Source organism: Tamandua tetradactyla, chromosome 5, assembly GCF_023851605.1.
Source record: "Tamandua tetradactyla isolate mTamTet1 chromosome 5, mTamTet1.pri, whole genome shotgun sequence".
NCBI classification, from domain to species: Eukaryota; Metazoa; Chordata; class Mammalia; order Pilosa; family Myrmecophagidae; genus Tamandua; species Tamandua tetradactyla.
In genome coordinates, this window is record NC_135331.1 from 97,062,393 (window position 1) to 97,078,050 (window position 15,658).

General features: G+C 35.7%; 1 protein-coding gene across 6 annotated transcripts in view; it reads right to left on the minus strand.

Annotated features, from left to right (window-relative positions):
* KIF6 (kinesin family member 6) overlaps positions 1-15,658 on the minus strand; it is a 454,503-nt gene that overhangs the window by 329,227 nt on the left and 109,618 nt on the right. For 5 of the 6 annotated variants that reach the window (XM_077161705.1, XM_077161701.1, XM_077161702.1 and 2 more), the window contains one exon: positions 2,876-3,023. In XM_077161705.1, the coding sequence (XP_077017820.1) occupies positions 2,876-3,023 (148 nt within the window). Of the gene's footprint in view, positions 1-2,624; positions 2,734-2,875; positions 3,024-15,658 lie in introns of all 6 variants that reach the window. The other variant, XM_077161703.1, reaches the window with a different exon arrangement.

Here is a 15,658-nt window from a genome sequence, read left to right on the forward strand (position 1 = left end):
AAGAAACAACATATTTCTAGAATGCATCTGAACACAGAGAAATCTCACACAGTTTATGGTTTGATGTTTTAGCACACAGTTCAGACAAAACTGGGGTTGAATGCTGGATCTGCCATTTGTAACAGTGATCCTAGGCCCTTATTTTCAATTGTTTCACCAGAAAAACGGGTATAATAGCCTTTAACCCGCAGGACTGTTGAAGCAGAGAATAAATAAGGTTATGTATTTAAAATCCTACCAAAAATATGGTGCTCAAAACAGGCACCAATAAGTGGTGGGTGCTGCTATCATTAAAGCTGTTGCTGTTGTTTTTATTATTACTTCTAAAAGCCTCTAAACGGAGAATTCAGTATGTGAATATGAGGAAGGGAAATGAAGAGCAAAAAGAACAGCACGCTTTTATGCTAGTTGCAGTAGAGAAAATCTCTTCTTCCAGAAAATAGAAGAAATCATAAAAAGTCAGAAAAATGGCAGGTCGACTACCCCAAGATGATAAGGATAATGCCTTTGGCTCCCCCAGCTTCTGCACTTTCTGGAATATTATTGGTTACACATTTAAGATTCACTGAGGTATAAGGCAAGCTACCTTTCCTTATTGCTACTTTTTAGTGTTTGGGATTGCTAGAATGTAATGAAACACACATTTCCCAAAGAGAGTTTTTTCCTGCCCCTAAACAAATCTGAACCTCACAATACTCAATAATGAACAGTACTTTCTAAAATAAATGAAATCAATTTTCTTCCCTTAAAATCATTGAAAATGTACTCCTCTCACACTGATAGGCATTTCAGGATCACTATGTAACAGACTCCTAGTTTATCTTGAAATAATAGTATGCATAAGACAAATTATTCCTTCAAGAATTCTAGAAAGCACCATGCAGCCCTGTAAGGCAATATGCTGGGGGCCTGTGAGTACCAGTCTGCATTTTTCATCTATACAATCTGGATAAACTTTATGATGCACTTTAACTTGCCTCTGATTTATTTCACTACTGTTCTGTTTTGATTATCATGAATGTGATATGTCCCATTGTGGAAATCTGTACATTTACAAAGAGTTGCCCTGACTATATCTTAGTCTGATGGGCTCTTCAGGTCCATGAAGTAATTTAGTATCATTCAGAATGGAATGGGATTTTGAGTAATGCCAAAGACAAACAAATATAAAACAATGAACCTAACAGATGGGAGGTACTTGGGAGATATTTAGACTTTGAGAATTCTACTTCTCCTACCATCAACAAAATTTTAAAAGGAATAATAAAATACTTTCCATCAGAAAAGGATTTGTTTCTTCCATTCAAATTAATCAGGAGAATTGGCTTCATTTGTTCTGAAATCTTCAAAAGGCTCTCTGAATTAGGTGAGGGATCACTTGGCCACATGTGTATATATGGATATTACTCGCTGTAGTAATTAATAACTGTTATGTATTGAGCATCTTCTGTGTACCAGGACCTGTCAATAATCTACCCTTAAGTAGAGCTTGTTCTGCCCTCACAGCAACTCCACAAGACTGAGACATGCAGTAGCTGCCCCAAGGCCATATGCTCTAAGTAGAACCCCTTCTCAGAACCCAGTCTGCCTGCACAAATTTCAATGATCTTTCGAAGACAGCAGGCTTCCACACTGGGCCACAACAATAAAAACTATTAGAAATTATATCCCCAGCTTGTGGAACCTTGGAACAAAACAAAACAGGTAATCTCTGAAATAAATGAGTAAATGGAAAGAAGGGCTTTGGATCCAACTTACCACTATATTTAACTCTCTCTTCAAATTCTCTGGCCTGTAGGTTTGGCATGTTTTGAGCTAGGGAGAAATGAGCTGAACTAATGGGTAATTGCCACTTTATGGATGGAAATTAAAAGTATGCAGATCTCAACAATTTCTTCTCATCTTTTTGACTCAAAATGCAAACAGCACATAGTTGAGCACTTCTGGAGCGACTGTTACAGTGACCTAGTTAGGACTTCGTTGTGTAGGATTAATACAACCAAGGAACTGTTGAAATTAGAATAGGGATGTTGGAGATCGTCTAGTAAAATTCAATCCCATTTCTGCAGAGGGGAAAACTGAAACCCATTGAAGTTAAGTGACTAGTTGCAGATAATTTGTTTAAATACAACCAACAAAATAAAGTCAGTCTGATATAGGGAGGCAGTATATATAGTGGTAAAAAGCACAAGGTTTGGCAGCAGACAAATTCAGATTAAGGAACTCCAAATCAGTTACTTATAAGATGTGAGCCCAAAGAAAGAAATTTAACCTGAGATTCAATTTTCCCAATTATAAAATGGGGATAAGACTACCTATCTTGTTAGTTCTAGTATATGTTGTATTAAATGCTGAAAAAGCAACAGGTACTTGGACACAGCAATAAATGATGCATATATTATAGCTATAGAATTCCTGTTTATAATATTAATTGCAATAGAATTTTTATTCAGGTACATTCCTCTCAGTGTCTAGTAAAAGTGTGAAAGGGAACAATCATATTATCCTATTTGGTGCTTTAGTAGCTAAAGAAAAAGATCCATTTTGGCAAAAGGATATCCATTGGTTTCTTAATGAAGAATATAAGTTACTAGGAGGTAAAAGGTGTAATCTGCTCTTTTAACCTCAACGAGTGTATCAGAAGAACACCCCTTGAGCCTTTGCTGAAATAGCAGCTCTTTAATGAGAAGCACCTTCTCCATCTTCACTTCTTCAGCGAAATCCCAAACTTTCCTTAAAGATAAAGGCCAGAGATATTGCACAATAATATACTTCTTCTTTTAGATACAATATAGTAAAATGACACAATAAATTTTTTTGTCCACAGTAAATTTCTGCTGAATATATCAAATATAAAATGAATTCTGTTTCATACCTTTTGTAACTGCTCAAAAATGTAAGACAGTGTCCTTGGGATAATGCCTCTGTCGCTGTAACGCTCTGCCCCACCAGTGATGGTGAATGTCTTACCGCTGCCTGTTTGCCCATATGCAAAAATGGTGCCATTATAACCTGCCAGGACACTGCAATAGAGAAATGTCATACCTTTAATATCAAAATGGCTAATTGCATTTGTATTAAATGGCTTGTATTTAATATGCTGGTCCATATGTGCTCTTCAGCCCTGTAGCAGAGCCTTGATTTGATGGTGGTTGTGAGAAGTCTGAATCTTCTCAACCTTTGTAGACTGCCACCTTTAATATAGACTTCTAACAATGTGCATGACATAATGCAGATTTTCAAAAGTGCATTTTTCAAAAAACATTTTTCTTTTATCTGTGCTGCAAGAAACAGCAAACTATTACAGCTTTGCTTTCTTTTTTTGTCACAAGTAGCTCCTTGATCTCTAAGATGTTTTCATCAGACCAGCTATGATAATGTCAGCTAATGATACCCATATTGTAAATGGCTTTTTGGTAGATGAGAATCACCCCTCACCTTGCACACTGGGATTCTTGCTTCAATACTTCTGCCAAGATACCATCCCATAGTTCTCTCTATGTTTCTTTATGCTTTCATGCCTGCATTATCCATCATCAATATGCCCTCTAAAAACATAGGTTTTGTTTAGATCTTATTATGCAGCAGTCATCTAAGTCCTCAGCACCTAACACAGTTACTAAACTTCTAACATTATCTTCAATAACAAAGTAATGCATCTTTTGCACTGTTTTTAACATTGTTTACAAATGTAAACAACTTAGTACAGGAAATGATCATAAAGATTTTATTAGTGTGTAGTTCAAATTTCATTTTTGAGAGGTGAGTAACTGTTGACATTCTCAGTGTGTACAATGTTGGAACTACCATGATGAATTTAGCTGAATGATAGCAGAATTTTTCCCTCAGCAGAATCTGTCACCAACGATATAACCCCATTAGCAGCATCAATTGGCTATGTGATATTCCTTGGCCAAAAATGCTCCAGTAAATGAAGTCTATAACTTTAATTATCCAAACTTAAACAATTTATTCATTTTTAATAGAAAATGTTCTAAAATGCATTAGGCATTCCCTGCCTTAGAAAGCATAGACTACAAAGCACAAATTAGCATTTTTATTATGATTAGATATAGCCTATGAATATTTATAAACTGAGGCTACCAAAAACTTAAAAGAAAAATCTGCAGAATGAAATGTCTATAGGGAGGCTCTGAAAAGCTCTTACGTATTCCTGGGACTCTAGAAGGTCACATGCTTGTATAGGACTGTGCCCAGGAAAGACCTGAGGAGGCCCTAATCTTATGTCTAGCTTACTTGAAGGCTCTGCACAAGCAGGAAGTGAAGGCTAAGGCACTGTGATAAACTGCCACAGCAATGAAAGTGACCCCCAATATATATGTAGAACCCCTCATTAAAAATTGACTGCTTAGATCAGTGAATATAAGGAAGTCTGTGTCTAATCATTATCACTAAGCTAACTGAACAGAGCTTTCAGATGCCACACATGACAAAGAATACAGATTTTACAGATTTAGTCCAGGAAAGTCATTAAACAAACAAACAAACAAAAACAACAACAATAAACCCTGGAGGGGTGGGGGTGGGGTGGGAATCTTATTTCCAGAGTTGCCATAGTATACTATTTAAAATGCCTAGATTTCAATGAAAAATTTATGAGACAAAGAAACAAGAAATTATTGCTCATACATAGGAAAGAAAGTAGTCAATACAAATAGTCCCTAATGAAGCCCAGCTATTGGCTTACTAGACAAAGAGTTTCGATTAGTTATTATAAATATGTTCAAAGAATAAAAGTAAATCATGCCTAAAGAATAAAATGAAAGTATGAGAAAGATGTCTTGCCAAATAGAAATTATCAATAAAAAAATAAACATTATAAAAATAGACAAATAGAAGTTTTGGATTTGAAAAGTAAAATAACTGAGATAAAAAATTTACTACAGCAGATTATTTGAGCTGGTAGAGGAATGATTGGGTGAACTTGAAGATAGGCCAAGTGAAATTATTCAACGTGAGAGACAGAAGGAAAACAGAATGAAGAAAAACGAACAGAATCTCAGAGACTTGAAGGAAACCATCAAGTACACTAACATACATTTATAGAAACTCCCTAAAGGAGAGGGGGATATTTAAAAAGAAACAATGGCCAAAATATTTCCCAAATTTTATTTAAAAATATATATATTCTAGAAGTTTTATGAACTTCAAGTAGTACAAATTCAAAGGTATCTAAATGTAGTTACATTGTGGTAAAACTGTTTGAAGAGAAAAATAATGAGGACTTTGAAAGGAGCAGAAGAGATGTAAGTTATCATGGCTAGGGAAATCATCACTAAGAATAACAATGGATTTTGCATCAGGAACCATGGAGGCCAGAGAAGACACAATTCAAAGTGCTGAAAGAAGGAGACTGTTAATCAAGAATTTTATACCTGGAAAAACTGTCCTTCAAAATGAGGGAGTAATTAAGACATTCCCAAATAAACACAAACTGAGATAATTTGCTCCTAGCAAACCAGATAGTTTAGTTAAACAAGAAAATAAAATAAAAGGCATCCAGATTGAAAAAGAAGATGTAAAACTATCTCCATTTACAGATGACATGATTTTATATGTTGACTATCCCAAGGTATCCAATAAAAACTATTAGAACTTATAATGAGTTCAGCAAAGTTGCAGGGTGCAAGATGGATATACAAAAATCAATTATATTTCTATACATTAACAACAAATAACCTTAAAATGAAGTTAAGAAAACACTTCTATTAACAATAAGACCAAACAGGAAAAAAATACTGAGGAATAAATTTAACAAAATTAGTGCAAAATTATATATAAAATTATATACTGGCATAAGTTTAGTCATGCAGATCAACAGAATAAAATTTAGAATCCAGAAATAGACCTTGACATTTATGTTCAATTGCTTTTTGACAAAGAAACCAAGATCATTCAATGGAAGAAAGAATATTCTTTTCAACAAATGCTGGTTGGACAATTGGATAGCCACATGCAAAAGAAGGAAGCTGGACTCCTATTTCACACCATATACAAAAATTAACACAAAATGGATCATATACCTAATGTAATAGTTAAATTAAAAAGGTTTTGCAGGAAAACATAGGAAGAAATCGTCATGATTTTGGATTAGGCAAACAGTTTCTTAAATATGACATCAAAAAAATAAGCAGCCAAAGGGAAAAAACCCAGATACATTGGATTTCATCAAAATTAAAAAATTTTGCATTTTAAATGACATCATCAAGAGAGTGAAAAGACAACCCACAGAATGGATGAAAATGTTTGTAAGTCATATGTCTGACAAAGAACTTGTACCGATAATATAAAAAGAACTCTCATAACTCAACAATAAAAAGATGAACAGCCCAATTAAAAAATAGGGCAAAGGATCTAAATAGGCGTATCTCCAAATAGTCAATAAGGACATGAAAAGATGCTCAGCATCATTAGATCACTAGGGAAATGAAAATCAAAAGGACAGTGATATACCACTAAACACTCACTAGAAGGGCTAAAATAAAAGAGATAGACAATAACAAGTGTGGAGAAGGATGTGGAGAAGTAGGAAGCCTCATGCATTGCTGGTAGAATTGTAAAATGGTGAAACTGCTTTGGATGGTTCCTCAAAATGTAAAGAGAGAGTTATGACACAGAAATTCCATTCCTAGGTATTGACCAACAGAATTTGGAATATATGTTCACACAAAAAATTTATTAAAAACGTTCATAGCATTATATTCATAATAGTCAAAAAGTGGAAATAATCTAAATGTCCATCAAATGAGGAATGCATAAACAAAATGCATCATATCCATACCATGGGATATTATTTGGCAATGAAAAAGAATGAAGTACAGATAGATGCTGCAACATGAATAAACCTTGAGCATTAAGTGAAAGAAGTCAGTTCCAAAGGGCCACGTATTATATGGTTCCATTTATAGGAAATGTCTAGCATAATAAATTTTTTAGAGTCAGAAAGTAGATTAGTGGTTGCCAGGGGCTGGGAGGAAGGGAAATGGGGAGTGACTTCTAGTGGGTACAAGGGCTTCTTTGGGGGCTGATAATACATGGTGATGGATGTGTGCACAATTCTGTGAATAACCAAAACCACTAAATTTTATACTTTTTAAAGGGTGAATTATATCTCAATAAAGCTGTTATAAAAATAAGACAACAAAGAGGCACTTACACTAAGTTGTTAGTAATTGTATGTGTTTTACCACCCAGCAATAGTACACAAAAAAGACAGAAAGTGGGACTAGTAATTATTCAAAGTTATGAAAAGCTAATGATCAATTTCAGCAACCAATATAAGGATGGACATTTCTGGTGATAAAATATTTCTTAATGCCCTAAAATCAACAATGCAGGGTATTGCTTATTCCATTTCACCTAGAGACAGTCTTGACATGTAAATAAATGAACGCTTTATAAACCCAGATGACCAGATGAAACCTCCAGTTTAGAAATCCTCTCCTTCCTTTTGCAAAACGTATTTTCTCTTGAAGTTTAAATTATAAAGCTATTTTGTCATTTTTTACATTTTACTATTTTCATGAATAAAAGAAAAATAAAGCTTCTACCCTTATATATTGTAAACTGAAGTTGCTATTCCATACACATCACATTTACATACTAGAAAAGATACAAATCATTTAAAATTAGCTTTTCATTTTTGTTGCTTTGTATTTGTTTAACTAGACCCCAAATAGAAGATTGATTAGAAGTATCTGCATAAAAATGAGACTTTGTTTTGTTTACCTCAAATAAAAGACTTTAAGAATCTCCTCAAATTAATCAACAAAAATTATTGTTGTGACTATAAATTAGTTCACTGAATCAAACAAATAATATTATATTCCCTCAAATTTAAAGAAGACAAGCAGAGTTGAAAAAAACAACAAAATTATAGGATCATGAATTGTATAATTGGTGATATTAAAGTACTTCTAAACTGCTTCCTGTCAAACCAAAGTCTCCCCCCTCTGGAATCAGAAAATCAGAGTAGGGCTGCCCCCATTTTTTGAAAGAAGAGGGACAAGTGAGTTGGAACCTTAAAATATGCAGTTTAGCCTTAAAAATTTTTAAGAAACCCAGGAAAATACCATTTCATACTTTCAAAAAATTGCTTCTCCCTACAAAGCTCATTAGAACATTCAGAAAATACAAATAAATCAAATGAAACAATACTAAAAGCAGAACTTTTTTTTTTTTTTTTTTTTTTTTTTTTTTTTAAAGAGAGAGGGAGGAAAGGAAGGAAAGACAGAGAAGGAAGGAAGGAAGAAAGGGAAACATTTTTAAACATTTTCTTGTTTTATTATATTTTGTTTGTTTGTTTGTTTTTTACATGGGCTGGGGCCGGGAATCGAACCGGGGTCCTCCGGCACGGCAGGCAAGCACTCTTGCCCGCTGAGCCACCGCGGCCCGCCCAACAGAACTTTTTTTAAAACTTTTTTTATTAATTAGAAAAAATTAACAAACAAAATATTTAGAAATCATTCCATTCTACATATATAATCAGTAATTCTTAATATCATCACATAGTTGCATATTCATCATTTCTTAGTACATTTGCATTGATTTAGAAAAAGAAATAAAAAGACAACAGAAAAAGAAATAAAATGATAATAGAGAAAAAAAAACTATATGTACCATACCCCTTACCCCTCGAAAAGCAGAATTTTTTTATGGTAACAGAAGTTATACTGCATTTATGATTAACTCGACTAAAACTCATTGCTTAAAGTCAATAAGACTAATTTGGAACAGAATTCTCAAAATAAATCCTCCAATATAAATATATAAATATACAGTTCCCCCATTTATATAGTTATCCTAAATAAATAGTTACCCTACCTTGCCTTTCATACAGTTCTGAGAGTGAGAATAGTTAAAATTCACTTATTTTCATTTGTTTCTGACACTCAGAACAGTTCATTTCTGTCCCATGTAACACACCTAGAACACAATTCCTCTTAAGCAGCCACAAGCAAAGTTTTGGTACCCCTGTTTGTTTTTTATAGAGGAACACTGTAAGTGACTCTTAACTGTCTCACCTTTAGAACTACCTTTTTGAGGATAATTCAGCAGCTTGAATTTTTAAGAGGAATTTGAACCAAAAACAACAGCAACCCACAGTTAACTTAGTTGTGCTATAAATATAAATAATGTTCTCATGTGTTAAGCCAAATGAGCATGTAGCTGGTAAAACTGCAAGCAAGCTTTTTGTAATAGACTATTTCTTGAGCTGAAGAGGAGAAGAGGTAAGGATAAAAAGTAGACTTCTAGGGAATCTGAGAAGATAGTAGACTTTGAACCCTATGTTTCTGCCCAATAAGCTTTTTTAGTATGCCTTCTGGTAATCGGACTCCCCCTCCCACACCCTTCTACAAGCTCAGGAGGAGCAGGCCAGTGTGTGGCGCACATGACCAAGGCCTACCAATCATGCTACGCCATCACCCTTCCCTCCTTGTCCCATGCCCCACCCCCACATACAACAGTTCCTGTGCCAAAAGGCTGAAGACATGCCTCAAGCAGGTCAAGTAAGAGACTTTGACCCGGCTGCCAGAGCCTTGCACACTGCCTGACTACATAAGGAAGTAAGCCCAAGCAAAGCCCAGATAGATGAGGAAGGAGTCTGGTTGTGTCAGGAACCCAATTCAAGGAGAAAAGGCTCTGAATTTTACAGCACTCCCTTTAATTCTTTGGGGTGACCCAGTTTGGGCTAACAGTTATGTGAGCCAAGAAATCGTCTCTTATCTTTGATTAGGGATTCTGTTACATGCAACCAAGAGAGCAGTAACTAATGCAAAGTTTGTAGAGTGACTTCAAAGACATCTCTTACCCCTTCAAACCTTCCTTCACTAAGGGCAACTCCACAATTGCTCTTCTCATTCCAGCCCCTGTGGCCTTCACTGTATTTCTGCCCTTGCCCTTTGTTCCCCTAGGGAGGTCACTAGTCCCAGTGTTCACGGGTTAGAAAATAAGGTTAACTAAGTAGGGTAGGATCAGAGTATGGAAGATGCAATGGGAAGAGAAGAAACCTTGGAGACTGTCAGGACTAAATTCAAATTCTGGCTTCTTTACATATTAACTCTTCCGTGTCAGACAAGTCACTATTTATCAGAGCCTTGGATTTGTCATCCAGAAAACAGAGATGACAGTACTTGATTCTTTACTTCCTTTTGAAAATTAAATGAGATATGCATATAAAACATTTAGTACAGATGGAATTTAACAAATGATAATTATGATAAGGATGAGAGATTGTGAAAAGAGTGTAAGAAGCCAATCTGAGAGACATTAAAATAGAGTAGGCTAATATGAACCATATAATGGGCATAGTAGATTAACATGATTTCGTACAATCAAAATTCAAATTTGAAATAACAAAATGTTAGCTAAATCCATGATGATGCATGATAATAATGACTGAACTTTCATCAAGCAGTTTGTCATTGATTACATTTTGTTATCCATGGGATTTTTCAAGAAGATGCAAGAAATGTTCTACTTTGTTTAGACTAGGGGTCTCAATCTGGCAGTGACTTTTGCCCACAGGATTGTTTAAACTTGTCTGAATTCAAAGGCTTTCATGTGGGACATGTGTTCTCCATTTTACCACTGACCCCAATATTCCCTTATTGTCTTAGATTCTGCTGTTTCCCAAATGTACATTACCTGTACAGATTTGAAGGCAGGGCTACTCATCATACAACAACAGGAAGAGTGTAGCAGGGTGAACGTCACCACTCCCCCAGAGTTAGACAGTGTCCAGCCACGCATGCAGACACTGAATGGTGCCCTCTTGAGCTGTGCAGTCTGGCAGTCCTGCTTGAAGGCATTTGACTTTAGTTATCCTGTAATAGATGTTTTCCTTTCTAAAAGAAAGTTCTGGTAAGTCCATTTTTTTTTTTTTTTTTTTTTTTTTTTACTAAGGAAAGACAGAGAGAAGGAAGGAAGGATAGAAGGAAGGAAGGAAGGAAGAAAGGGAAACATCTTTAAACATTTTCTTGTTTTATTGTATTTTGTTTTTCCGTTTTTTTTTGTTACATGGGCTGGGGCCGGGAATCGAACCGAGGTCCTCCGGCATAGCAGGCAAGCACTTTGCCTGCTGAGCCACCGCGGCCCGCCTGGTAAGTCCATTTTAAGGTCTTTTGCAGGTTCACTTCTATGATATATTGAGATATAATCATGTTATAAATCTTGATACAGAAATAAGGTGGGTTACATGGCTAATCTTCATCAACATAAATCATTAACTATTGTTTGGAAAGCAATATCAAGGCTATCTAGTTTAGAAACAATTAATCTACACATCCAAAATTTGTTTTTGTCAGAAGAATAAAACTACAAATGTGGACTACATGGTAATTTATATATACACCTGGGAATCATCATTCCCAGGCTTTAAGGACACTTAAAGCCTCTGTTAAGTGTCCGTGGAGAGAGAGGACTATTGGTTTTTGGATTAAGGACTCAAAACAGAGGCCCACAGGCCAAATACAGCCAGCAGAAGAACATTTCGTTTGGCCAGCATTGTCTTTTGCTAAACATTGACTCTAACTGTCCTTAGCCTCCATGATTTGTACTCCCCAATTAAGGCTCAGACCCAATCCCTCCCTATTCCCTCATTGGCTTACTTACTTATTTCATTGGCCTGCCCTCCATGGAATTTGAGTTTTGTAACCCCTGAATAAAGTGATCAGACAAATGTTAAGAGAGTAACACTCTGTTACAATCAACCATCCAACCAGACAAACAAACAAAAAACCCAAAACACAAACCTTAAATATATAAATGATGTGGACATGGAAATACCTTCATCTCACCAACCACTCAAGAAATAGAATGGATATCTCTCCCACCATTGCCCACATTTCAGAAGCTTAAAAATGTGGTAGGAAAACCAGAATGTTTGGGTGCTTTCTTATAACACAGTCACTCTGGCACAGTCAGGACGTTCACACTTGGATGGTTCACAGAAACAGGATCAGTAGCTGCCTGCCTTCAATGACTTACAAACTCTTCTTCTTGGATCAAGGGGCTAAGAAAGAGGACCTCTTGAGGTTCTCCCAGCTCTGTGATTCCCAGAGACTTGTTCACAGTCTTATCCCAACTACTTCCAACCAAACTTTGCAAGAGGCAAGCACATCATAGGGAACATAATCCAAACAGTCTCTTTTGAAAGGATCCTCAGGATCTTAAGCACACTAAACGACTTCATATTCCATAAGCTCATGGACCAAATCCAGGCCAAGGAGCTCTCTGAGACTGTTTATTATTTCCCAGGTCCTGAAGAAACCATTTTGTTGTAGTATTGATAATAAGCAGCTTAAATCTAGAAACATAACAGAAATGCATGTTATGGAAAACATTACATGTGACTCCTTCTGAACACAATCCAGTTCTGGAAAATGTTTCAGTTTGAAGTCTAGCATACAGTATTAAAAAGTGAAGGATATATTTTTATCTTATTTACATTACAAAAATGCATTTACTGTAGCAGTTCTGACAGATATTTCTTTCTTTGGTCCTTGAGAATAAACCCTTACATTCATTAAATACATAATCATTTTCAGATACCCATGAAAGAGGCAAATATAATGAAACAACAAGAGTTTTATATAATAATGTGCGAAAATTCATTGTCTATAGAAACGTATTTGGTCAGAATCTTGCATAAAATCTGAACTGGTTATTTTTTGTGTTTTCTTTTTCGTAGGGATACAAAAGAAGACAAAATTGTTTCCCTAAAATTTTAACACTGAGTTCTCCATCTGTAAATTGGTCAACAATACTTCTCAAGCAGCACTTACACTGTATTAGAATCCTGGCATTGTGTGCTATGTGACATGTTTGTTCTCAAGAAATCCACAGTGTATGATCAAGTAAAATAATTAACAAGGTACATATCTTTTTCTATATGAGCTTGTGCATATATTACATGAAGATAAGCTTGTAATTTGCAAGTAATCTATCTATAACAAATGGCTTTTTTATAAATACGTCCATAGTGAGATGGAGAATTCATAAAAATTCTTCCATAAGGAGTTTTCATTAGAAAGTATAAGTGAGAAAACTAATGTTTTCCTGGGGACTCAATCCTTTTCCTTGCAAAGGCACATGGAGCTTCTGGGTGCTCCAGCTGTTCTGAGTAGGTGGAAACAAAAATCCAGGAATCCAGGCTAAGAATAGGAGAATATGAGCACAACAAGGAAGGAAAAAGTATGCCCATAGGAAGGGGAGTAATGTATGTAGAATTTCAAAAGGGAGTAGGGAATGGGAAATAGAGAATTGTAGGATGGAACGGGGGCATCAGGTAGATGCCATTGGTGTGGAGGATACTGAGAGAAGCAGCAATAAAGTAAAACTATTTAAGCTGTTTATAGCACATTCAAAAAGCATCTGCATATCCCTTCCATTCCTGGAGAGCCTGAATAAGATCTGACTTTTGCGTATGTTCAGAAGTGATGTGGGGCACAGACTGGACAGTGGGTTCTAGCTTATATATGAGGGGCTTTTTTCTCTCTCCTTCCAGTTGTAAGATTATTTGCTGAATAAGACCTTCTACTTGATTTCAATTTTGTGTGAAATGGGAAACATTTTTCATATTCTTGGGGAAATTAAAACACTTACATTTCTATAGATAATAAACAAGTTGGAAAATTGCCCTTTGGAATAGAAGCATAAATAGAAACACATCTCATGAAATTGGTAATCATGCTTCACTGTGGTTTTAGATAGGTCATGGATACCCAATGATCTAATGAGAATTAAGAACTCATTAAAGAGTCTGGGGCAGAAAGATGTGACTTGATTGGAAGCGGTCAAAAAGGAATGAGGAAAAATGGAGCAGATGGGCCGGATGTGACTTTTCAGCTAAGTAATGCCGTTCTCATCCCACAGACCATGGAGCCACTGAAGGGTTGATGCAGATGGGTAGGAGCCCAATGGTGTTTAGTGGGCACCAAAGGGCATACACGTAGAAATAGAGGGGCCAGTCTCGGCTGGGAAGTTGCCACACGAGGGGTCTGCTAGGAGAACACTGTGAGAAGATACATGAGAAGAACAGGAGGGAATAGTGTTCACAAAATTTTGTGAGATACAGCTCTATTGTTTAGTTCCTAGATGGTACATTTAACAAGTGCTAACAATTATTAGAAAATATGGCTTCCTCCAATAATCGAAGAAAAACTCTAGTCTCAAAGCAATGAATCCAAATTTACATATCTAACTTCTGCAGCATTTTGAACTCAGTTTGATAAAAACCAAACTCATTTTTCCTCGCAATCATATTCTAATCCTTTATTCTCTAGGGAATCTCTTCTGAGAATTTTCTCTATTATCCCCAGTTTACAGATTTGAAAACTGAACCTTAGAAGAGTTATATCAAGGGCACAAACAAATACTAAGGATAAGAGTACTGATTCCAAATATAATACTTTTTCTACCAAATAATTAAGCTATGAAACAAACCTGAAAGGTTTTTTTTAAGCCTGATAATCCAGTGTGTTCATTAAAATCCTGTCCAGTTAAATAATTATCTCAAAGCCACTCTCCCCCATAGTTCATAGAAAGAAATAATGTAAAAATCTTGGAGATTAGGTTTACTTGCTTCATTTTTTAAAATGTGAGGGCTAATCAGAATAAATAACAGTATTAGATTAAATTGTAAAATTAAATTACCCATCCCAATACTTTCTATTTATTCTCATTTTAAAAATACACCCTTATTGCTGACACTGCAGGTAATGAGCATTTTACAGGTATGAACATGGTACAGATTTACAATAATTTCTTCTGGAGTACCTTGCTTTTCATCCATTATACAGTAAAATCCTACAAATATTGTTTTATACATACCACTAACAAGGATGGTTAAAAGTAAGAAAGAAAATTAACAACTACAAAAAATCTGTGAAACCCACTGAGAGAGAAGCAAGGATGTCCCATCATTGTCAACATGTTAAGAATAGGGTTACTAGCATAGAAAACAGAAAACTGGCTAAACTGTGTTTCCCTCCTGAAAGCAGATATCAAAGAAAGAAAGCTTCAGTGACTTGAGGGATAGCCTCTAGGAAAGTCAGAAGATTTTGAGCAGAAGTACAGACTCAGATATTTTCCTCAATTTCCTTGGATGCTTGACATCTAAAAGCTTTTCATTTCTTTTCTGGAACTGAAGGACCACAAAGGCACTACAATTTATAATAAGTGGCTAAATATATTTTACACAAAAGATGAGGTCAGGCTGCTGGAAGGCTCTTAAAATTCAAAGGAGAGGAAAAGGGCAGAACTGTTCTGCTCCATTTCTCCCTAACTTCACAGTTAGCTGACTGCTCAAAGGAAAAGACAGGGCTTTGTGAGGCTGCAATAAAAGAAATGTCATAGAATGCTGCTGGTGGTGGTGGTAGTGGGGTGTAGTTGCATAGACTTCTCTGGGTATAAAAGCTGGGAACTTGGGTCTCTGAATACACAGGAAGTAGAAAATTCTTGAGTAAAGATGCGAAACACCATAATTAAGGCAAGCCATTTGAAAGCAATGCCTCAGGTCCTTTCAAACAATAGCAACTGGTTCATTGTATGGCCCATTATGACAATCCTACTGTTTTCATGGCACATTGCAGGGTTACTCAAGGCACATGTAATAGAACTAACAAGTTATTCATTG